This window comes from Tetrao urogallus (genome assembly GCF_951394365.1).
Source record: "Tetrao urogallus genome assembly, chromosome: 4".
NCBI lineage: Eukaryota > Metazoa > Chordata > Aves > Galliformes > Phasianidae > Tetrao > Tetrao urogallus.
This window is the reverse complement of record NC_136817.1, coordinates 859,932-884,714: the sequence shown is the minus strand read 5'-3', so window position 1 is coordinate 884,714 and position 24,783 is coordinate 859,932. Positions and strand designations below refer to the sequence as shown.

The 24,783-nt window shown below is 38.6% G+C and overlaps 1 protein-coding gene across 1 annotated transcript in view; it reads right to left on the bottom strand.

Moving 5' to 3' along the window:
* Positions 1–1,417: 1,417 nt before the first annotated feature.
* The window catches only part of TMEM131L (transmembrane 131 like), a gene marked incomplete at its 5' end in the record, with an annotated part of 67,816 nt that continues 44,450 nt past the window's right edge, over positions 1,418–24,783 (bottom strand). The window contains 20 exons of the mRNA XM_079534204.1: positions 1,418–1,732; positions 3,185–3,327; positions 4,116–4,204; positions 5,139–5,250; positions 6,476–6,561; positions 7,558–7,636; positions 8,718–8,903; positions 9,323–9,480; positions 11,028–11,152; positions 12,519–12,652; positions 14,044–14,660; positions 15,230–15,379; positions 16,868–17,053; positions 18,034–18,220; positions 18,550–18,692; positions 19,296–19,438; positions 21,500–21,572; positions 22,707–22,816; positions 23,336–23,480; positions 24,261–24,378. Coding sequence (XP_079390330.1) covers positions 1,451–1,732; positions 3,185–3,327; positions 4,116–4,204; positions 5,139–5,250; positions 6,476–6,561; positions 7,558–7,636; positions 8,718–8,903; positions 9,323–9,480; positions 11,028–11,152; positions 12,519–12,652; positions 14,044–14,660; positions 15,230–15,379; positions 16,868–17,053; positions 18,034–18,220; positions 18,550–18,692; positions 19,296–19,438; positions 21,500–21,572; positions 22,707–22,816; positions 23,336–23,480; positions 24,261–24,378 — 3,266 coding nt within the window. The 3' untranslated portion in view covers positions 1,418–1,450. The remainder of the gene's footprint in view (positions 1,733–3,184; positions 3,328–4,115; positions 4,205–5,138; positions 5,251–6,475; positions 6,562–7,557; positions 7,637–8,717; positions 8,904–9,322; positions 9,481–11,027; positions 11,153–12,518; positions 12,653–14,043; positions 14,661–15,229; positions 15,380–16,867; positions 17,054–18,033; positions 18,221–18,549; positions 18,693–19,295; positions 19,439–21,499; positions 21,573–22,706; positions 22,817–23,335; positions 23,481–24,260; positions 24,379–24,783) is intronic.

Genomic DNA, 24,783 nt, shown 5'->3' with positions numbered 1-24,783 from the left:
CAAAGCAGTTAAATGCAGCAGCTTTCCAATCATCCTTTTCTTACTGAGCTAATTTGAACACGCATTAAAGCACAGCACTGAAGGGATCTTTCAACAAAACCTGTTTGATAGTAACAGTGCATTGAAAAAAACTACTTATGGAAATGTGCTGTTTCTGAGGTAACATTTCAAGAACTGAGATGGCATTTCCAACTAAAACCAGCAGGTCAGAAGATGTGGTCTGATAGCTCAGCAACGTGACATGACTTCCAGAGTTGGAATTCATGTCTGGGCTCCTAGTTTGCCAAGTAGCCTTGCACAAGGGCTCATCAGCTGCTCTGCCTTCACATAAGAAGAAATGTGAGAAATTCAGTTTGTTGTTGTCAAACAGAATTCTCATCTTCTTTCTGTTTGTGCAGCAGGAAGCTGCTCCTCCTGAGCTTCCTCAGCTGCAACCTGCAGCTGCTGCCATTACCTGCAGCCACCACAGAGACTTTGCTTCATAATCCTCCTCCAAGCAGGTGCTAGGGGCTGCTCTTGGACCCTGCCCTTTGCTCAGATTTAACAAGCCTGCTTGCAGAGGACATGTCACAATCTCCTTGCCATCTTCACCTGAAGAGTGAAGACTCCCAAACACACGCTGTAATGCCAGAAGAAAAGGCTGTACTGTGACAGTCACACTCCTTCCTTGGTTGCTCTTCCCACTACAAAGGTTCAGCCCCAAAATATGAACAAACAGCGCCGTTCCGATTTGGAGAGTGTTGTGAACTCTGCACTCAAAGCAGTATTTGCTCAATTCAAGTGCTGCCTCTTAGACAAGGGCAAGTGAAGCACACTGAAAGCACGATACTGCAACAAAAAGGCTAAAAATCTAAACACAAGGTATCAGGAGCCACTGGCAAGGGAAGCTCCTGCAGGAAATGCCCATTCACCCACAATGCATAAGCATCATGTCATCCAACTGATGGCTTGCAGTTTGAAGCAAGCCACAATTCGGCCATTCGTCTGTTTCCAGAAGTTTATACTGACAACTGTCAGCAGCAAGAGAGGCACCACTTGGAACACGTCTGACCTCATCAGCAAGCAGCTCTCAGCACTGCTGTTCAGCACAGTGCAATTATTTGCTTTATGATTTTGTTCCTACAAATGCCACAAGACATCTAGCTTATACTGCAGAATGGAAACCTCAGAAGAAATGCGCAGTATGGGTTCATGGATGCTTCTAAGAAACTAACATCTATTCTTGAAAAGTTTTGAGATTTAAATTTATAGCCTTCACTTGACAATAGCAGCATCCTGAATGTTTTGCTTTTCAAAATGCACTGAATGCTTATACTTCAGTAAAAAAAAATTTATTTTCAATATAAAAGTGCCAAAATATCCACCAACATTGTAATCTATTCAACAACCAGCTTACTCTAGTAATCAAAATTGCAAGCATCTTTATTCACATTTTTAAATCAAATTCCTTTCACACATTTCCACAGTAACCCGAGTCTCTCGAAAGTGGGAAATTTGGATTTCGGTTGGCTGCTGCTGTAGTCCATATGTCCAAGTTCATGTAGGCACGGAATGGGTTAAACCTCGGATAGTATTCCTGCTTACACATAACAGCTTGGTTCTCAACATGGGTTGAGTGTTGGGTCGTGGCACTGACAGGGCAGCAGCTTTCATAGGCATCACTCTGCGGTGCCCAGATGGAACCAAAAAGTCCAGACATTGGAGACAAGCTTCGGGTGCTCGAGAGGTAAGGCTGCAGAACAAGATAAGAGCATCATGGGGAGCTGCAAAACAGCCCACTCACCACAGAAAGCATGGAAGTGTACTAAATGGGAGAAAGCAATGTTTATGCAAAGAACTTTGGAAACTCGCAAGTTGAAAATCAAACAAGGTGACAAGGCAATATAGTTGCCCAAAAGATTACAGCCGCATTAGCATGCTCTCTGCATGGCACCAATATCACTGTAACAAGAATACAGTATTTAGTTCTGGTTGGGTTATTAAGAAATACGAGGGATAAACAGACGACAAAGAACATCACACGTGATTTGGAGAATTAAAACTAAAACAGAAGGATGCCTGAGGAAAAGGTTGATGTATGTGTCATTAATGAAAGATCATGCACACCAGAAGCAAAGAGGGATATTCAGTATGGAAAAGAGAATCCAATTGGGAGCTAGAGAGTTTAGGCAGAAAAATTTCGAAAGCTTATGAAGAACTCCTGGAGAGCAAGATGTATTAGTCTGCAAGGAAACCTCTCAGAAAGGTCATGGAAGTCTTGGGACTTTTAAAATTGAATGAAACACTGAAATGTACTGTAGTGAAAAGTTTGCCAGGGAAATGAACTGAATTATCCAATGTATTTTCCAATCTCTACCTTCTGTGTTTCCTGGCATTCTTGAATAGAATATGAAATAAAGCTCCATCTGTTTTAGGAAACAGTCTTCTACCACTTTTGCTACTTTTTAAATTGAGTAGAATTTTCAGTTCTGCAGGTCGAAATATTTATTGCTTTATCTGAATATTTTAATTTCAAAACAAATGTATTACAAATGTAGTAAAAAAAAAAAAAGTAAAATATAAGATTTTGACATCTGAGCTGAAGAGAATGCAATTGTAAGTAAAGACTGCCTGGAAATGAGGTCAGCCACACATTGCACTGTGGGATGACACAGACATGGCTATTCCATACAGAAAGAGGTCAAAGACAGCATTCAGAAATCTACACAAATCCAGCTTAACTCACTTTGATTTCCCAGCAAAAAAAAAAAAAAAAAAAAAAAAAAAATCCAAAAAAATGTCAAAGTCACTGAGAGCAGCTGTCCATTGAGGCCAACCATTTCTAAATCTCTCTGGGTTTTGCTGTCAGCACTCTCTGTATTTTACCCTCATCTGGAAAGGTTGATCTTGATAGGAAAAAGTCTCAGTAGACTACGCAAGTCCAAAATATTTTTCCATATGTAAGATGATTTTAATCAATTTGCAGGCAAAAATGATCCATCTTGAGAGTTTTATAGACAAAGCCCAGTAACAACCTTGACCAACAATTGGGAGAAATCCATGCTACCAACACCAGCATCAAACACACACTACTTAAAGGAAACGTGAGCAACATGCAAGCAGTAGGTAAGGGCAAGGCAGGTACACACTGGGAAGGCTTTTCAAGTGGCATGAGAAGGCAGTGCCTGGCAGCGGCAATACTCACTGTGGAGCTGACATAACTGGCGGGCTCCCAGGTAGGCGGCATGTTCTGCGGTGCATTCCAGGTGGAGGGGCAGCTCTGGTCAATGAAGGCTGTGTTCTGCATCGCAGCTGTGCCCGGGAAGCCGCTGGAGTAGTTCATATTTTCTGCGGTTTATAAAACAGGGAAGAGAAAATAAGGCTTTTGCCTTATTCAATGTTGAACCTTCTAGGAGTGAGACATGCTGGAACCAAGCTAAGCTTTTGGTGACTTTAGGCAGCTTCCAGGCAATGCAGCAGCAAAGCGTAGCAGTCTTTAACAAGACTGCCATTTTGTTCCAGGCCCCAGTAACAAACTGCTGTCAGGAGAATGGGATAAAGAGTAGGCAATCTCCTTTCTGGAGAAAGCAGTCTTTATTAGCTGCAGAAAGTGCATGGCAGAGTCTACCCTGGCTTCACTGCCAACATGCCTCAGCTCTAAGCACCCAAGAGATTACCCTGCTGCCTGTGATACCGTAGCTTGATCTTCAATTACTGCTTAGGTAATGCTAAAGAATTTTAGGTTCTTGCCAGAGTGTGTCCCAAGCCAAGAAACTCTAGCCTGCAAAGGTAACTGGTCACAAGAGGCTTTCTGTTTCACACACTGGAAAGCAAGCCAGAGGAGAAACAAACAAAACTGTGCAAAAAAGAATTGTGTAATACTGTGATCACAAGCATTTTTCTCTATTCCCTCTCAGACCAAGTCCTTTACACTGGATTTTCAGGCTTAATGATTCTATACAAAGGCCAGCTTTCCCATCTACCACATGCAGACAGTGCTTTTTTCCTATGGAGTACTCAGCTGGAAAGTATAAAGTTCAAACACCCAGATGCTCATAGACAAGCTCAGCCTTTTGTTTTAAAAGTTAGGTTAGAGAAATAACATGCTCAGTGATAACTTTTAAAATTCATCTTACCTTCTGGAATAGCACCATATTCATTCATCTCTAATGGACAATACATGTTGGAAAACTGGCTGTCACAAGTTGCATTCCAGTCAATGAAGCTGTCCCAAAAAAAAAGAAAAGTGTGCTGTCAGAAACAATTTGCAGAACTTCTGAAAATTATTTAAACATACTTATTCACCATAAAGCTATCGGGTGTAAAATGCCTGTAACTGATGATGAGGCTCTTCACATTCTGCTTGCCATACAAATTCTGCCAGCATCCACTCTGCCAGCACATAATCATGGCAATCCTCTCACTGAACTCTTTATTGCCCCTGAGAGGATGAACAATTTGGAGTGACAGCTACCAGAGTTCTGCAACACCTTGTGGGGTTCAACTTCTTCCTCCAGAAAAAGAAGATAATTAGATTACTTGCCCACTGGCACAGAAGTGGTAGATAGAAAGTAAAATACCATGATTTGATGGGGAAAAAATAAAGGATGCAATGCATTATTTAGCATTTCTGTGCAGAGCACTCTATAAGGGGATTTGTACTTCACTCACCACAGATTTCCTAAACTGTGCATGCTTAGTGTAGGGATCATACTTGTTTTCATTCAAATAGTTCAAGTATTTCAAGAAGACTTTCAAGAGTAATTCTTAAACATTTGACTTAGAGAGCAGACTGCCAGCCATTACTCAAGTCATCAGGGCTGCAGTCTGTAGACAGTTGAGTTTAGTAGCCCAGTTGTGATCACATCATCATCATTTGGGGATTTGTGTTACCCACTCTTTCACTTTGGATGACAGAATATGACTTGAACTGAAGGCATATACCTGTATATGAGTAGGAACACCAGTGAGTTCGTATGAGCGAAGTTATGACGTACTAATGAAAAAACCATGAAAGACTAGGGGATTGAAGCAACAGCATGAATTGTAATATCTGCAAGGCAGATGATAGTTAAAGATGAGCTCAAGTGCAAGTCCTCTGCACCAGAGAAAACCTTAGCAAAACATAATCCATGCTGTTTGCATGAAACGTAACTTGCCTGTTGTGGATTGAGGGTGTTTCCTGGATCATGCATGGCAGATTATTCTCAAGATTGTAGTTTGTCAGGCAGATGGGCTGGGGAGGCCACAAGTCTCCTCCTGGATAAAGACCTAAACAGGGGAAAGGGAACAACATGCAGAACAGGACAGAGGCTTTCACCACTTGTGGATATCATCGCAATGTTTGATTCTCCACAACAAAGACTAAATGGCAGATGAAAAATCTGGAGATATCAACCAACCTACTTAAACATCAATCTTCAAACAAATCTCAAAATTTCTATTCCTTAAAAATATATATATGTAGGAAGAGACTTGAATGAAGAATTTGTAATTCCACAAAACAAAGCAAGAGTTCTCAAGTCACCTATCATAGAATCACAGAACGGCTTGGGTTGGAAAGGCCCTTCCCTCTTCCCCCTGAAAAGATCACTCAGTTCCAACCACCCTGCCACAAACAAGGCCATCAGCCTCCAGATCTGGTACTAAGTCAGGTAGCCTAAGGCCCCATCCATCCTGGTCTTGAACACCTCCAGGGACGGGGCATCCACAAATTCCTTGGGCAACCTGTTCCAGCACCTCACCACTCTCTCTGTGAAGAACTTCCCCGACATCTAATCTAAAACTTCCCTCCTTAAGCTTAAAACCATTCCCCCCGGTCTTATCACCATTAATTATCATTCTAATCTAACTGCTCAACAACACTTTGTTACCATTTTCTTGTTTGTACCTTGCCAGACATTCATCCTACAACAAAAGGCACAGGAGCACACTACTCAAAGAGCTATGTATTTTAACTCGTTTTCAAACTCCACCTGACCGCTCTGAACCTTTGGCTGCCAAGAATCCCACTAAACAAGTTAGTATTACTAGTTAATAATTAGTTAATATTCTTTCCCTCCCGAGATACAAAGGATGAGAACTCAGCATTTCAAAACTCCGACCCTAACTCATTCACTACTTTCAAAAAGAGCAAGTCCTGACTGGAGATTGGAGAGGAAAAACTGGTCACATCTCATGCTGAGCTTCATTCTAACATAAGGAACCAGTGTTATCACATCCCAGCCGCATTATTTTCAGACTTAAACCTATGCAAAGCTGGAGAAGAAAAATATCTAAAAATGAGAGCTGAAAGCAAAATGCAAATTCACATGGAGAAGATACAGAAGAATATCAAAGCTGTAAGATTTTGTTTGCTAACTTTAATCTTAACTTGCCTAGAAGTCAAGATCTAACAATGTGTGTATGATCTCTGCATATACAGAGAACATCAGTGACATCACTGACACTGCTTGGCACATACTGCAAAGCTCAAGTTGTTAATTCAGTAACTGACCTTTATTCTTTTCAGGATCTGCAGCTATATCAGTGAAATTGGGACACAAGGTATCAGGATACTGAGGAATGCTATTCAAGTCTCTGCTAAATGAAAAGAAAATGGAATTTCTTAAATCAAGGCACTCTTATGTTACGTATTTCCAAAGTATTTCAAAAGAAAGATATACAGATGAAAAAAATATTCTAGGGAATACAACTCTTGCTATTGCTTTCCCAGGTTTTCCCTGGTTTTCTCATTACTTTGAATTTCCACTGCATCAGCTACTAATTACGCACACAAAACAAAGACATCTTAATAATCTCACTTATATTATCCAAGCATCAAACTCTTGCAAATTAATTTAACATTCTTCCATTAAGATGAATAAGAGCTCCAATGATATTTCGGTGCTCCCAACAACTTTCAGACAAGTTGACTTCTATGTGTATGAAGACACAATAGGCACACATGAAACATCAATTTTGTGTTTATCGAATGCCATCAAAGAAACAACTTGTGAGTGGAAAGGGAGCGTTTTTAAGCACCAGAAACCCAGAGGAAAAGGATTAAATTATTTTTGCTAGTGAAAAAAGACAGTCATGAATGAGAAGTGAAATGAGAATTCACAGTGATAAGAACTGTAGATGCTATTTCTACTATAGTGAAGTAGAAAGGAAAGAAGTGGAGGGGGAAATCAATTTCCTAGGAGAGCATTATTCTCATTAAAAGAATAACATCAACTTGAAAGTCTCACTTCCACTTTTTTTTTTTAAATCAATTATTACTTTAATATAACTAAGGGCCAATGGAAATGTAGCAAGTTGCTAAGATCTGGAAGAAATCAGTGAGGAAAAATAATTTCCTTCATTCTCGAATTTTGTTTTACATTTCCCCAGCACAATCCTCTTTCTGTCTCAACTGCACAGATCTTTCCACGTACTGAGAAAGATTCTTCTTCTAAGTAGGAAGCGCAATTAGATGATAAAAATATAGTAAACCAAATAAATTAAGACAAGAGGTACAATTCACCAAAATGAGACAAGGTTTCAAGTTGGTGGAGTTTCTTTCATGTCTTACAGGCGCAGATTCAAATTTTTTACCTGGTATTGCAGATGTTATGAGACAGATTTAAAGTGATAGGAGTTTCAGATGGAAAATCGTTTTGTGAAATATTCTCCCCTAAAGAAAAGAATGACTGTGAAAATCAGAGATCCTAAAAAAAGAAGTATGCACAGAATATTTATACACACAGATAGACTCATCAATGGTGTTAACAAAGTTTCATCTCAGACTGGAGTATCACTAACTGCATTAATACACAAAGTGTTTGATTTATTTTTCAATTGGTCTTAAATGTATTTTTACTTCAGTGATTACCAACACTCTAAATGTTAAGAGAATCCTTGTTACTATCAAATTTATTCTTAATTTGATATGACTTCTAAAGAAGTAGTAAAATCTGACAATAAAGTAACGTGCCCACAAATCATTATCCATCATATCACAGGTTCAGACTCATCACACAGCGTCCTTGCTAACATAAGACTGTGACACTTCATGCACACACAAATGTACATACAAACGCAGGCACATTTTTTCATTCTCCAAAATGGGTTCCTTTCAGGTACTGAAGGCTGTTTGTACTTGTGCCACTTCAGCACTTTTAAAACATTTACTTCTATCACTACATCAATTTGGCCAGCAATGGTAGTAACTGAGTCTTGGGCTTTCAACTATTTTAATGGTATTCAGGCATTCAGAAAGATGCAGTAATTAACTACGTTTGCCACTTCTCACACTCTCAAGTGTATCAGGCCTCCTGGCTCCTTCTACTTCAAATACAGTTACCCAATTCCAGCACCCCAAGATCCGTTCTGAACTGCTTGCACACAGTTTTCATTTGTTTCATTTCTTAACTCAAACAAGATACTACTTTTATTTTTTTTTTTTAATTAACGTGACATAACATTCAAAAGACAAAAACTCTTTTGACTAGACACTCAGTTCTTCCATCTTTCTGTGAAAACAAGATGTGCAGCTCCTTAGCACAGAGCCTGACACTTCCTTTGTAGCCTTCTGGCACTGTCTCTATCTACAGAACTGTGATACCAAGTTATTTAAATCTGCCCTGCTGCCTCCAAGAGGTGCCCCCCCTTACAAAAAGGCAAGTTACACTCCACACCATGGCAGCTCTACATTCAGCAGGAAGGCTGAAACTCTCCCACTATTTGCAGATGTATATGATGTTGACAGAACTTACGGGATGGAAGAAAATGCCTGGCAGTAATCATGGGCTTTTTATCTCCATCAGAACTGCTGGTACTGCTCCAGCTACCCCAGCTCCCACGACTGGCACGAACACTTCCTGACGAACTTCCACAGTCTGAGCTTGAATCAGAACAAAACTTCTCCAAACACTTCTTTTTGGACCGCTGATAAAACCTTTCTAAAGAAATAATAAAAATAAATAAAATAAAAGTTACCTGAAATATGTATTTATAGTAATTGCCTATATTTCCTGATAGGAAAAAGTAGTATCTACTGAAATTCTCATCGAGATGAACATGCCAGCCCCTACTATGAGAAGCTTATAGCCTAAAAGACAGCTCCAGTGCAACGAGGACAAGTGAGAACACAGCACAGTTAGAGGCACACGCAGCCCTTGCCAAACGAGCAGGAATGATGGCCCTGGCACTGCCAGCTCTGGGAAGGAAGCAGTGCCTGCTCCTCTTGCCAGCCCTGTCATCTGCATGACAGGGTTTGAAGACAAGAGGGACAAGGAGGTCTCAGGAAATAAGCACGGTTCTATTCCCAGGAAAACATTTTATGCTTCTTCCCCAGTTTAAGACAATTCAGACTGCATACCTGTTTCTCCCTGTACGGACAAGCTCCCAGGTTTTTGGTCTGCTTTACAATTTTCCCCGTCACCCTGAGGACACCAAGCTCTTATTCCAATATTCGCTCTCAGGTCCAGTCTTTCATATTCACTGCACAGATGCTTCAACTCACTCTGCTCGGGGACCCTAATACAACCACACCCAAAGAAATACATACATCATTATTTTTTCCTTTTAAGGAACACCCAACTCAAACACCCCAACTCAAAAGGCTGCCAAGGCAGAATGTGGGATGAGGAATAGGTTGACGAGTCTTCTTCCTCAGTTTTACCTTAAAACTCTCTGTTAAGGCTTCCCCAAAACACAATATTCCATCACACAGACTCCTACTTCTCAAGGAGAGCAAGACAATGCATGCAAGTTTAATTCTACTCTCTAATGAAGAGGGCATTTGTAAGTTATAACAATAAGCACAATCTAGCACTGTACGGAGATCTAGGTTGACTGGAAAACGTGCCCTGACACAGTTACAACTAGAATAATCTGGTTATGAAATCTGAAGTAATTTCAAGGTTTCCCTAGTCAAACTGAAATATCTGGAGCCAATATAGTAATCAGAATACTAAGGCAAAAGGAATAAAACTCAGCTGTCAAGTTTCTACAAGAACGTTACAGCTACATCCTTGCCATAGAAATGAGAAAACTGTGAATCAGTTTGAGGAACAGACATCAAATTTCAGTATTTCTATTGTTTCTCCTTCCTACCTGCAAAGCCTTTTATATATGCTGACTTCCCACTATGATATTAGTTTGTTCATAGTAAGTTGTAACTTATTACAACTCCTTCAAATTAACAATTTCCTTAAGCCCGCTGACCTCAACAGGACCACTCACATTAAAAAGCTCAGGAAGGCTCTGTACAATTGTGACCTTAATTCAAAGGACTGAGAAAGAACGAAGATTTTATCGTAGTAAGTTTTTAGCAGCCATTTAAAATTTGTATTTTGTTTTTAATAACTAGCAATGTAGCATAAATACTAAAATATGAAAAAAATATTTATTGGAATTATTTACTGATTCTGAGTTGATCTCAGAAATGTATTTAAATGAACCTCGGGACAAAACAAGTAACTTCCCAAGGTAACCACACTATCTACTTGAACCTAGAGCCCCTTTAACCCACTGTCAACACTTGCTGCTGAAGCTTCACTGATGTTACTTATCAGCTCCTCTGAGATAGATAACTTTTCAATCGTTATGGCAAAAATACAATTATTTGTCTCTTTTCTTCCTCCCTCAAAACTATCAGAAGACAACATTCCCTATGTTACATTATGTAGTAGATGATTCTCCTGATAGTGGAATAATTTGAACAACTTTGTCTTCCTTTTTCACAGAAAAAAATATGTCTAGATCTTACCCACACAATACAGTAACAGAACATTAGCCATCCAAATCTAGAGGCAGCAAATGTCATGCCATAGCAGAGAGCAAGCACTGCTATGCAGTGCACTGAGTCTCCTCACACGCAGGCTTACAAATGGATAAATATTTATTTTGCTGGTGATATTTCACACTGTGTATTCTTAGCAACGAAGCCCCAGGCCAGGACTGCTGAGTATTTGTTTGAAGAGAAAGCAATCTGCCTAACGTACTATGCAAAACTCAGCAAAACTGAGGAAACATTACTGCAACTCTGGATTTTTTCCATGACTCGGTGAGGCAACACATACCTTGTATGTATGTTAACATTCTTTTTCTTATTTTTCCGAGATGTTCTGTTTCTATTCCAATTTGTATTTGGTACATTTCCTTCCTTTTTCTCTTGAGGTTTCTTCTTCCTAAATGCATCTTCTTGCTGAAGATTTAAAAAAAAAAAAAAAAAAAAAAACAAAAAAAAAAACAAGCAATGAGCTAAGAGAATACATGCATTATGAAATGAAGTTACCTCAATAAAATGAACTCCATTAGATTTTCAAGACAGTTTTTTTCTGGACAAAACAGCCCAACCTAACTGCATAGTTACTGTATGATTCAGTGCCTTTCCACAGCACTTTCTCTTTCCTACACCATCAGCTTGATCAGTCTTTCCAAGAACCTGTCCTTCAACAGATGATGAGAGAAAGGTTTCTGAATTCCTAGAGTTAACGTTTCACCCTCACAGCATCTAGCCCTGACGTGCATGGAAATTAAAAATACAGGGAGAAAAAGGAAGGCAGTCAATAAAATACACCATGTGCTTAAAAAAAAAAAAAAAAAAAAAAAAAAAGAAAAAAAAGAAAAAGAAAAAGAAAAAGAAAAAAACATCTGCCAGATTTATGAGCAGTCTGTGTGCAAGTTCAGCAGCAATAAATCCTCCCTTTCCTCAGCGACTGGGGGGGGTGAGAAGGGTAGGCATTCATTTGAATCAAACTGTGGAAATTATGGGCTAACTTAACCAACAAATAACAGTGACTTGAAGAAACACAAGGAAAAACAAACAAGCACTATCAGCTGCACATGAAAAGGAGTTTGTAACAACAATTCCCAAAACAAGACTAGACGTCTAAACAAACATGGTAAGCAAATCCTCATTACACCTTACTGCCATGCAACTATAACACAAGTAAACCAAGTTCTTACATGTTAGTTATTAATTCTTAATTGCCAGGTGACACTTTTTTCATGTCTACCTTATTCTTTACACTATCTACAACACATGTACAATACATTGTGTTTATCCTGTGCTCAGAAACTAGGGATAAAGAACGATTCTTCTCAGCAGCTTCAGTACCTAAGGGTCTTCTGCTTGCTTTATTCTCATTAGCAAATCTCTGACACAAAGCCCTAGATTTGGAGATCAGGTTGACAAATGGAGATGTGCCCCTCCAGACCATCCCCGCACCTCCAGGATATGCTCCCACATCATTGCTGTGGCTGACATCTGCCATCAGACTCCAGACTTTCTCTGCTTGCTCTCATGACACAGGAGAAAACGTCTGCCTGTGATGCAGCCAACATCACGAGGGCTGCTTTAATTTTTACCCAAAATTTTTCTGTAACTTAGCATTAGTATGCAAGGCATGTGAGACAGTACATCTGCATTCTTCCACATTCATCTGATTTATGTTTCAAACTATGGCTCTGGCTGTAATAGTCTTTACATATGCATACAAACATACCTATACACATACACAAAAATAAATAACAAGATCACCTTAAATCTAAAAAGCAGAAATACAAACCTCAAAAGAAGCAATCTCCTCTTCTTTACGCCCTTTTAATATCTTTTTCTCAGTGGAAGGCTTTATGTTGATCTGCTTTTTTAAGGTCTCACAGTTTTCTGTTTCATTCCTGAGAAGCACTTGCTGGTTATTCCCTACAATTAAAAAGTAATACAAGTTTGCCTTAGAAGAGAAGGAGCTCCTAACTGCATCCACACTGCTTTCTACCTTCACTTTGGCCTACATCTTAAAAAACAAACAAACAAAGAAAGCTCCCAAACCATGAGCTTTCCAGAATATTTAAGCTTCTGATGCTGAAAACTTCAATATTCAAAGCTAATATTTGTGCAACATTGACAGCAATTGCAGCAAGTAGTTCTGTATCAATGCATACTAGTGGGACTACGTAAATCTCAGTTTCTACTCATTTGAATTTGAATGGTTTGGGTCCCAGCCATGGGGTCTAGAAGGTAGAACTGGAAGCCAGAGAATATTGGTCTTAATAAAAAAACACCCTACAAGCTCAGAGAAAAGACTTTTCAAAAGAGGGTAGTTTAATATATTTAAGTTTTATCTTTAAGTCTCTAATGTGTCCTCTGGGTCCACTGGAAAGATAAAGGCAATTCATCCTTTCTTTAGGATGGATGCAGCATTAGAAGTTTATTGAGAGTCTTGTGAGAAAGACAAATTACTCTTGTGTAGTCTGTGAACAAAAGCAAAGAGATGAAAGAGGAAGCAATTCTCAACAGCTGGCTGAGCTGCCCAGACAAACCACAGTCCTCTGCCTGAACCTTGGAAACACTGCACGGGACAGAACTAACTTGAGCTCTGACTACACCAGCCATGAAAAGTGCACAAGGAATGCAATTGCTTATCACATTGAACTGGTTTTCTCAAATGGGAAAGGCACACCCAAGCATTTTCACGTTTTCCTACCTACCAACCAACTACAGCATCTCATCCACCCTCTCCTGTCTTGCTTGAGTAGGCAAGGAAGGCTGCTAGAGCTCTAAAAATGCTTCACTTCCATATAGACATGCAAGTACCTTATGTCTTAGACAGCAAACTTGTGCCTGCCATATCTAACAATTAAGGACACAAAGGGTAAGAGACCAGTCCAGGGTAGCAACAACACACTGTAGCAGTGCCTGGAACCCCTCCACTATGGCTCACTCCCTAAGTAAACTGCCACATACCAGAACCACCACAGTTCCAGCAAATGGCAGTCTTTAGCACGCAACCATTTTGCTGAAGCCCTATTCGATAAGAGCAATTTGCGTCTCAAAAGTAGATCGATAACAACAATGATTTTAACCATTAAAATACCTCAGCACAGGCTTGAATCTGTAAACCAAGTACAACTAATGACTCATGAAGCAACAACTTTTAAAGCAAGCCATTTCCTCAAGAATGTAAGCAAAAATACCATACTGCTCACATAAATAATGTCACACCTTGACTTGAAACGAAAGAAATCCTGACCGCAGTGAACTTTACACTTGGCTTAATAACTTAATTCAGTAACTGATAATTTTGTTTTAATTACCGCTATTCTTCCTAGAAATTTCTTGGAGTTCTGGCTGTTGCTGAGGTGAACTTCTTGACAAGTGACTTTCAGGTAGCTTCTTAGACATCTTCACAGGACAGAACTCCTGTTCCTTGAGCTCAGCTAGATTTTCAGAAGCTTTAAGGTTAGTTTCCTTAGGAAACATAAATGTTTGAAGATCTTCCTTCAGATTGCACTCTGAAGAGCTACTTTTAATGAGAACTGTATTGTTCAGTGCACTTTCTTCTTTGCCCAGAAAGTTTTCTGGAAGAGTTAAATTCTTGTTAACATTTATGCCATTTGCATATTTTAGAGTTACCCAGTTCTCACTGACAACATCAGCGCAAATGTCCTCTTTTGGTGCTGAGATTTGGTTCTCCACAATCTGATTTTGTTTCTCATCAGTAGTTGCAATGGCACTGCCAGCTGCTGCATTTGGTTTTTGCTTACTGTAGTAAACTGAACATTTGTGTTTCTTCTGAGAGTGGCTGTAGGTCGCAGGACTTCTCTTTGCAGCATTTTGACTTCTGCTAGAAGTAGTGCCTACAGACAGGAAGCCCTTCCCTTTACCTTTATCTGAGGAACTATAGGAATCCATGAATGTCTTACAGCTGCCCCTGCAGAAAACAAAAACTAATTCAGACTTGGTTTGGGTTTTTTTTGGTTGCTTTTTAAATTTATGAAGAGATCATGAATTGTTAATAGTATACTCTTGTAATAAAAGGGGGCATATTCACAAGCCATAAAAATGTGTTAGTTGGAAAATACATCCCATCGGCCAAGCACATTCTGATTTCAGTGGGAGTTGAGAAAGACTAAGTATGTGCTTCAAACACACACTCACGTGCTTGAACAAACGCCCAAGCTCAGAGACCTGGGAGATCAGATTTGAGGACCATTCACTTTAGCTTCCACTCTTAGCTTTCCATGGCTGCTGTACATGGTGTTTCCATTAATTCCATCACACTATTTTTGCCCTATGAACTACCAACAATATACAAGGTGAACAAACTCGAGTTCTTACATCTCTCTTTTGTGAAGATAAACATATGCCGCGATACTGATAACACTCTGAAAGAGGTCACCTTGAACAGGATCTCATCTAAAGAAGCCCACGGCAATATCAAAGTACTAGCAGGCAAAGCACTACTTCACATTAAAAAGAACGAAGAAAAATTATTTTTACTTGTAAGAATCAGAGCTGATGACATCAACAGAGTTGTCGTTCTGCTGCAATGAAGAACTAGGATTTGGTCTCTGTCTTGATTTCATGAACTCTGTTAAAATATACTGAGCTTGCTGGAAGGCTATCAGAATCACACCTAGTAGGGACAAGCTGTCAAAGAAGAAAACAAAAACCGGTGTCTACAATTGTCAGGAATGTTGTCACAGGATGTGCTTTTCGAATATTCTGTTAGTCAATTTCAAGCAAGAAGGCAGATGAGAAAAAATGCAAACCAGTAATCCTAATAGTGTTTTTTTTTGTTTTTTTGTTTTTGTTTTTTTTTTTAAATCTTACAGCTCTTACTGCTTATTATCTGGGAAAAAAAAAAGCTCAATCTTGAATTTTATAAGGAAAACAAAATCTAAAAAAAAAATTCATCCTAGAAGAGAAAGCTCTAATATGATTTAAAGACCAGTTAGAAAAAAGTCTGACTACAACACAATGACAATGTATCACAGCATGATTGCATATTAACCTAGTAAGTGTCTTCCATACATACACTGTAGTTATGCCATTATTTTCATTTATTACTATTCCTTCCTCTACCTACAGTACTTTCCTAGAGGAAATACTAACATAAAATGGGCTGCATCTGCAGATAGATGCCTCCATTCTTCTGAGGTAAAACTGACTGCAAAATGTCCTCTTGTTTTCTCTGGTGCATTAATTGCAACAAACAGACTGATCAGAACAAAAATCTCCGTAATTCATCAAATCACTTTTCATATAGTTTACATACAGCTTTTGTCAGCTAGACAACAGAATGAAAACCTACTGAGTTATCAAATCCTTGTCCTTCTATCTTTCTGCTCCATCTAGAACCACGTAACACGGTGCTTTTGCTGGTTCACTTGTCAAAACATCAGTGCAAACAGAGCCACAGTCTACAACATGATCTCAATTAACTGTGCACCATTTGTATTATCATGACATTTATGCTCAGTGCTTGCCAGTTCTGATTGCAGGAATTCAGGGTTTGTGCAATGAAAGCACCAGAAATTATCTGCCACAAGCAGAGCAAATCACAGTACACAGTATGAAAGGTTACAAAGCAAGACAAAAAAGAAAGCGTAAGAGCAGAATTCTTAATGGTACAGGACTCTAAAACAGTTTCCCAAGACCAAGCAATAAGCCAGTTAATGTAAAACTAATAGTTTTTCTTGTGTAAGTAAGTGACAAGAGGAAGGAAGCACAAGGAAAAGTAGGTCCTTATTCAGTTGCCTGAAACTTCATAAATAAAATTCATGCTAATTTCTCAGAAATATTATAAAGTAAGCCACCAGTCTACTCAATTCTACAGCTGACATTCTGGGATTAACAGGTTCCACGTGCACCTCTACTTGGAGAGCAAATCTCCTAGCAACAAGGGTACCCACTAGCTATTCCTGTGGGGGGAACGGGACACCCAACCCTTCTTTCCAACCCTAACATGGGAGTTTATCAAGAGGAGCAGAATGAAATGCTTGTGAACACTATCACAGACTACTGGATCACACTAGTTATCACAGAGTTAGATGTAGCAGAAATCTAGGCCCTGTTCTCACATCTAGAAGTCAGAAGTGCTTGCCGATTTTCCACCAGCGGTTCTGAACACACTACCTTACAAAGAGGACAGTGAGCCTCCAGAAAGACTCCTCCCAGCTGGGTCCTGGCACCACATCTGCGCAGAGCGGTAACAAATGGTGAGGAAGAGTCACATTAAGTGTGAAGTGAAACTCTAGATCAGCAGCGGTCACCAGTGTAAGCTCCCGGATTACCCACGAAGACGTAAAATCAGGAGTGAATCTGTCAGGAAAGGAGACAGAGCTGGTGTTATTCTTCCACTGCTGGGCTAAATTTCATTTTCTGAACTCATGCTGATACAACAAAATACGTGACTTTTACTTTAATAACACAAAAAAAATACAGTGAAGTACACGACCACTGTCTGCTTAAAACTACACAGATGCATTAGCACTTAACAGAGGTAAGACTTCATATTCATCCTCAAGGAGTAAAATAAGTGCAATGTCCACGTGGACACACACACTTAATGCATTACAGCAACTCATTTTTCTTTTCTGAAGAAGGTGCAAGATGACCAACTCATGTTAACTGAAACACTCATCAAAAGCACAGTTAAATGTACAGACAGCCAGTTTGGAAAGGGTCAAGTTCTAAGGTATGTCTAGAAGGCTAGAAAGATGGGGAAAGGGGAAGAAAACATCAGATTTTGCCCTTCCACTACTTTCCCTGCCCCATCCCAAAATTCTGTTTGGCTGCCACGTGTACTGCTAAAAGGTGTGACTTGCCTTTCCAATCACCAGAGGTGAAACTCATTGTATAGATAACCATATCTACTGTAATACAGTAATGTTACCTCTCCTTATGTTTAAGCCATGACTAATTCAACAGGATTTTAATAAGAACCAGTTTTAGACCTATGTGCAATGTTAGGTAAACATGACTAGATTGTAGTCAGGCTACTTTGGACAAACTGAAGAAAAACAAAGAATGAAAAAGAGCCATTGGTAGACCACTCTTTACTCACTGTGACAACTCTTGTTTTCGCTTATTACTTCATAACACAGAGAAAAGCATGTGTGCTGCTTTTTACAACAGTGAACTACTATAAGCATCATTATATTATTCACGTGAAAAGAGGAAACGCTTGTGAAACTTATTTTTAAAGTTCAAGTTTTGTGTGCATTACTGGAGTGTCTATTACTGAAACTATTTAAAATTTCCTATTAAGTTAATTAGTCAGCAAATTTCTTTGTGCTTACACGATGCTGATCTCCCGTGATGAGTTCTGAGCCAGAAAAAATTCCTGACAGTCTAACACCTCAAATCCATATCCTTGGCAACTGTAACCATTGATTTTCATTGATGAAATTGTTATGGGAAGAGGCCCAATATTCTCTACTTTGAAGTTCTTCGTGATGGACAGAATTTGCTTGCTGTCTTTCAGTTCTTAAACAAACAAAACAACAGAACTATTATTGTACAGTGCTTAAAAAACTCCTTCATGATCAGAAATAAACTATTTTTACTCTCACTCCAAATAAATATTCAGAAGTGACCAACATTTTAATGAAGACTGTTTTGTAGCAGTTTAATTGTAGAACTTGTCTCAAACACTGGCTGAGGCTAGTTACATCAGAACCTACACCACTCATGATCACTCTTCAGCTTTTTTTTACTTCAATATTCCATTTGTTTAACATTATTGCACCATGTCAATGCCACTTTGAAGTAACACAGGCAGCTACTAAATCAGAGACTTGCTTCTTCTTACTCACGTCGTCTGCAGTCCATCAGCGTAGCTTCTGGAACCTTGAATCTAAGAGATCCTCCTGCACCTGGCAGTCTTCCCCCTACTTTAAGTAATTCTCTGGCTCCATAGCCTTCTACATTGACCACATCCAGAACAGTCAAGTTGTTTCTGCCACAATGTAAAAATCAAGCAATCAGTTGTTAAGACATAAATGAAGTTTGCAAGATCATGGCTTTGCTATCTAGATGCCAACAACAAAGACAATAGTGTGTCAGTAACAATCACTGGCCACACCTGGATTGTTTTCCCATAACAACAGGCTATCCCAGAAACCATTCACCATCAGCAAATAAAAAAATGAAGTAACAAGTTTTGTGACCACAGCCACTATCAACAATGCCACCTGTTAAAAAATGATTGCTTTCTTCCATAACCTCTTTCAAATATGGTATTTAAATCCTATCACTAAGGAGTAACATTTAAAGTAGCAAAGCCACCCAACATGAGAATGCTATTGATCTGCTGATCAATTGCTTTGGCTATACACACACAGTACACCTTCATATGCATTTCCTAACCCAGTGATCCCCAAAAAAGAAAGAAAAGCTGAAGTTCTACTTTATAATGACCTAAACGTAAGGCACAAAGACCTTTCAAGCAGCTTCCATTAAACTGGTTCTGACTGTCAAACTTGGTCCATTTGTCTTCACAATGCAGAAGAATCATTTGCTCACTGATTTGTTTGCTTCTGAAAAGTGAAACCTGGCTTACCTGATCAAAATAATGGATGCCACTCTTTTGTAGTCAACTGGTGTAAAAATTACACCAACTTTTCTGGTTTCCAGTGGTTGTAAATTTAACTGAAGCAGCTCAGAACTGTGTTTCTTGCTGATGAGATCCTCTTGGTGTACATTCTGTTAAACAAAAATGCATTTATTTAGTCACAGAAAACATATACCTTGAAAGATATCAATAAAACAAAGCACCGCCTCTTTACTTAGCACAAGATACTTCTGGCAAGGTGTGACAAATGCTAATTAACTTGTTACACTACTAACTTTCAATCTGATAACAAACATCAGATAAGGTTATTTATTTGAGCAAGAGTTCATATTACTGCACTTCCTACAATGAATGTAGTAATTTATTTTTTAAAACAGACTTTATTTGTTCAGATGGTAAAGAAATTACATGGCATCCTTCATATTCAAGGAGTGCTGAAACGCTTCACAACACAACTAGAACTGACAGCATACTGAATAAGCTGTGCTCTCCTTGGCACAGAGCTTGCAACTTGATTTAAGTAAGAAACAGATTGTTGGCAAATATGTTAAACATTCTGAGTTACCAGAGACAAGCCAAAGTGAACTCTCTACCACACTAATTGAAGATCAGTTCTACTATACATTCGGTGAGACTGGAAATAGCATAAAAATATATATACTTTCATTTCAATACTGCTCTTTGCTTTTTTTTTTTTTTTCCCTTAAAAAAAAAGAAAAGATAATGACAGGGAGATGAGCAGAGAGAGAACTACACTGAAACTTTCAATTCCAGAACTGCGGATCTCCTCTTAGGAAAGCAAGATGAGAACAAAAAAATCACCATAAACTTTACAAAATGGGCTCTTTCTTGGTTTTAAAATTCATAGCTGAAACCTTAGTAGCTTTTCTGATCTCTTCTAGTCCAAAATGTTTTTATTCTTAGTCTATTCAATGAAAAAAAAAAAGAACATTAAAAAAGTTTCAGAGCCTGTAGTTAACAGTTAATATTCATTAGAAGTAAAACACATACGACGTTGTCAAATTTCACCCTGTAACTCCACATACAGATGTGCTTGCACTCAAAAGTAAGCCTAGCTATTCATCACATGTGTATTTAAAGTGATTGGGAAAATGAGAACATGTTAAAAAATATGACTATTAACAACTAGTTGGCTAACAACAAGACAAGCTCCATCTTGTATTCATACATACCTAGTGACTTGGTACTCCCATAGCTTCTTAAGTCCCTATGTGAAATACAGGCAACACATACACTAACATAGAGGTTTTAACACTATTTTGCAGCTAATTGTTGCCAAAAAACAAAGGTCAGTTTTGATTAGTGCAGCAAACAGACTCTTTTTGCTTTTAAAAGCTAGGAATCTTTTGTTGCATTTACATACAGCATTAAAGAGACAGCTGCAGCATGCACAGAAAGTAAGGAGCATATGTCAGTTCCCGACTTTTGCACAAACTAGAATCGTAGAATGGCTTGAATTGGAAGGGATCTCGAGGATCATCCAATTGCAATCTCTCTGCCACAGGCAGGGCTGCCAGCTGCTAGATCAAATACTAGATCAGATTGCCCCATACAAAACATGAGAATAAACTCTTAGTGGTATCCTGGACAATGCTCTGGTAGTCAGACTATGCCAGCATCCTCGGCAGCACATCATCTAGCTGCTATCCATGACAGAAGACCTTGGGGCACAATCACAGACCAGCACTGGCATGCAGTACAGTTAAGCATCACTATGTTTGTGTTAAAAATGAGGTAATGGGAACCACAGACAGCTATGACTTTCCAACCTCAACCTGAAGTTGCAAAGAGATTGAGATGAAGCACAGAAATGTAGCTTCCCCCATCCTTGAGCTATTGGACAGTATTTCCTTCTACTGAAAAGAAGATCTGCTATCTTCTGATGTCACCAACACAAAAAACCTTGTACTACTTGGTCAACCTGGGGCTAAACTGAAGTCTCAAGACAGAAAGCAAACTGTGGCCTTTTCAACACATGCATGCACAGGTTCCCCCAGCTGTCTTTAATTTGGAGAACAGACTCAAATTCTGGAAAGAAACTGACTGCAAAAACACAAGCTTGACAGAGTACTGAGAAAGCACATTTACATTCTTTTAAGCAGTACTTGGTAACAATCAGATGTAATGCAACTAGTGTGCCAGATCACTTCTAGTGAAATTAAACATCTTACCCTGTGAGAATATTCATCCATGAGCTTGAACTCAGTAGTGGTGAAATTAATAGCTTGAATATTTATGCCAAACCTAAATAAACCAAAACAAAAGATTAAGCATTTCAAACCTACTCTGTCAGAACTACACTGACTTATTCTCACAGGTTGAGCCTGAAAAAAAAAACACTTTTACAATTGCACTTCAGGAGATGTGAAATACTGTGGAAATGTAGATCTGCATTTTCTAACAAAATATTTATGTGTATATCTATATACATACACACACGTGTGTGTATACATACATATATATGTAAATAAACACACAAATAAATGATGTTAGGGAAGCAGCTACATAGAGACTGGGGCTTCATATAAGGGCTTCTACAAAAAGATAAAAACATTCTTTATTAGTTTAGGTTCGGTTTCTTTTCTCTTCACCGACCACAGTCTATAGACCATATGCTTCTCAACCAGTTTTGTTGGGAGCTGCACATTCCCACGTGTGGGAGTTGCTTTCCTCACCTGGGCAGCCAGCACAAAATTGCACTAAGCCTCAAATCTTAAGTTCTTTATCTTATATCTTTAATATAGATCTCTATCTTTAGATTATTATCTAAATATCTTATCTTAATCCTATCATTGTGAAGCAGAATTCACCAAGCGTTGGATTGTTCACCCACTAATAGGGAACGTGAGCTGGGTTTAGACCGTTGTGAGACAGGTTATTTTTACCCTACTGATGATGTGTTGTTGCGCTAGTAATCCTTTTTAATTTAGGTTTTTTTTATATTAATTAAATATTATTAATTAAATAATATTAAATATAATTAAATTATAAAATATAAATATAAATTAAATAATTAAATAATATAAAATAAAATTAAATATAAAAAATTAAATAATATTAATTTAGATTTTTAATATAGATCTCTATCTTAGATAATCTTAATTAATCTTAAATCTCAATTATTGTTTGTGGCTGGCAGACAAATTTGCTGAAAACATGCTCAGTTTGGCACTGACTGTGTAATGCACCCAAACAACGAAAAGAGCCGAACAGGCAGATGTTCTGAACCTGTCTGATGACTGTACCTTACAAAAAGAAGAAAATGATCCCCACATAGCTTATGCTTCGAAAAACGCAAACAAATAATAAGCAGCAATCATAAAGCAAATACAATTTTGAAAAGAAAAAACAGTATTCTGAGATAGTTATACTAATTACCATTTGCTGAGCAGACTCAGTGAAGCTTGGGGATCAGGGTAGTAAGAGAGTGGCAGAAGCTGCAGTGCAACTGGAAAGGATGAAGGATTTCTCAGTATGAAATACTTTACCTAAAAAGTAGGGATGGAAAAAGTTAAAAACTACATATCTGATAATAAGTCAGTGTTACTAATATGAGCTGAATTTTCCAGGGACTTCCACTTGGCTTTAGTCTTAATATATCCATGTGTGTATAAAACTGCATGGGATAGGACATCTTCACAATGTCTTCAACTGCAGAAACAGTGCACAGTGCACCTACATGTCTAAAGATACAGATTTCCTCCCCCTTTAAAATAACCCTCTCATTTGGATTCTGATGTGAGAACTTCAACATTTCTTAGTAATTGTTAACATCAATAGTTATACTCCTCTCCTTGTATTAAAATATTACACGTGAGTAGCTCAAGAACTTATCAAACCAAAGGGATAAACAAACGTGGTGTCCTACAGTAGACTTGCATGAAGACTTCAAAACACCAGCCTACAAGCAGTTTGAAAATGCTGAGCATCACCAAGCATTAACTGCAGACCTCATTCTTTACGGAAGCAAACATTCATCAGCTGAGAACAAGGACAACCATTCTCACCACGCTACTTTTAACTGCTGTGGCATTGAAGCTGAGCGTAAGGCTGGGCTCTGCAGTCAACCGCGGCAAGAAAAAGGCAAACGACACCTCCTCTTCAGGCTGCTTCTGGTGAATCAAGCGAGTTGATCCTGGAATGCTTCTCCTGCTTTATTGTTAAAAATCAAAAAAGATTTGGTTGTTTTGTTGTTTGTTTTCTTTTTTTTTTTTTTTTTTCTTCCTTCCCCCCTCCACCTCTTGCTCCTTCTATTTATTTTTCAATAAAAAACCAGATGATAATTAACCAGGACTTCCACTAATCTTCCCTTCAAAAGCGTTCTTCACAAAATAAAGCCAATCAACCTGTAAACCTAGTCACAGGCAGCACAACTTACGTGTTCTTCCATCTCCTCTTTTCCATCTGCAACACAGTGACTAGCTTTCACAGCCCTGCCTCTCTATTCTAGAAAGGTGCCAATATCACTGATATTGTCAATGTCTCTACATGAATTGCTCACAGCAACTGCTTCCTTCAACCTGTAGCATCTATTAGGCTGAGGACTAAAAGCCTGGAAAGCTGTACAAAGCTCCTAATCCTGAGAATGCTGCTATGGGACCCGCTGACAAAAGATCTGCACAGCTCCGTCACTGGTGAGGTAAAACGTGCTTTGACTGCTTTAAACTGAGTAGCTACGGAGGAGCTCACAACCAAAACATTAGTTACATTCTAAAATTCAGGCATCTGAAATGTTTACTATCACTGACAGTGCCTTGGAACAGATGCCAGCAATGTTTGGGATGCTCTGAAACTCCAGAGGCTTCTAGACAACTAATTTGGGTATAGCAAGGTCTAAAACATTTCTTTCAATTAGGAATGCTTCAGGATATAAATATTTTCTTACATCATTTTACTGGTTTGAATTAAGCAACCCAAAGATTTTGTACCAACCTGCAGGCTTCCCCGCATCTTATTTTTTGCCATCTTTCATAAAGCTCACTTGCCAGCTCAGAATCCACATCCCAGGCTGAATGATCCAGAGAGAGACTCCTCTGCCAAAGCAGATTTGCTAAAACGATAACAGGTTTTTCATGTTTTTTCATACTGTTGCTGTTTCTAACAGTTGCTACTGAAAAGCCATTATAGTACCAGCAGTCCTTACACAGAACTCTACAAAAGAAAACCAAATCAGCTTAGTCTGAAAGTACAAAATGTAAGTTACTGCACAGCCCTCAGTGTTTAAATAACCAATTGAGACTGATGACAAATTGAATAAGCCAACTACAGGTTGTTCAGGTCAGTATTTTCAGGCATGTGCATTAGACTTTTCTATTTTAAATGTACGAGTATCCTAAATTATGAAGTAGAATACCCCTAGAAAAGATCTGATTACGTTTGTTATTAGAATGGAAAGTAAGAAAGCATTGAATACTTATATCAGCAATATTCTTTTACTCAATTTTATTTTAAAATA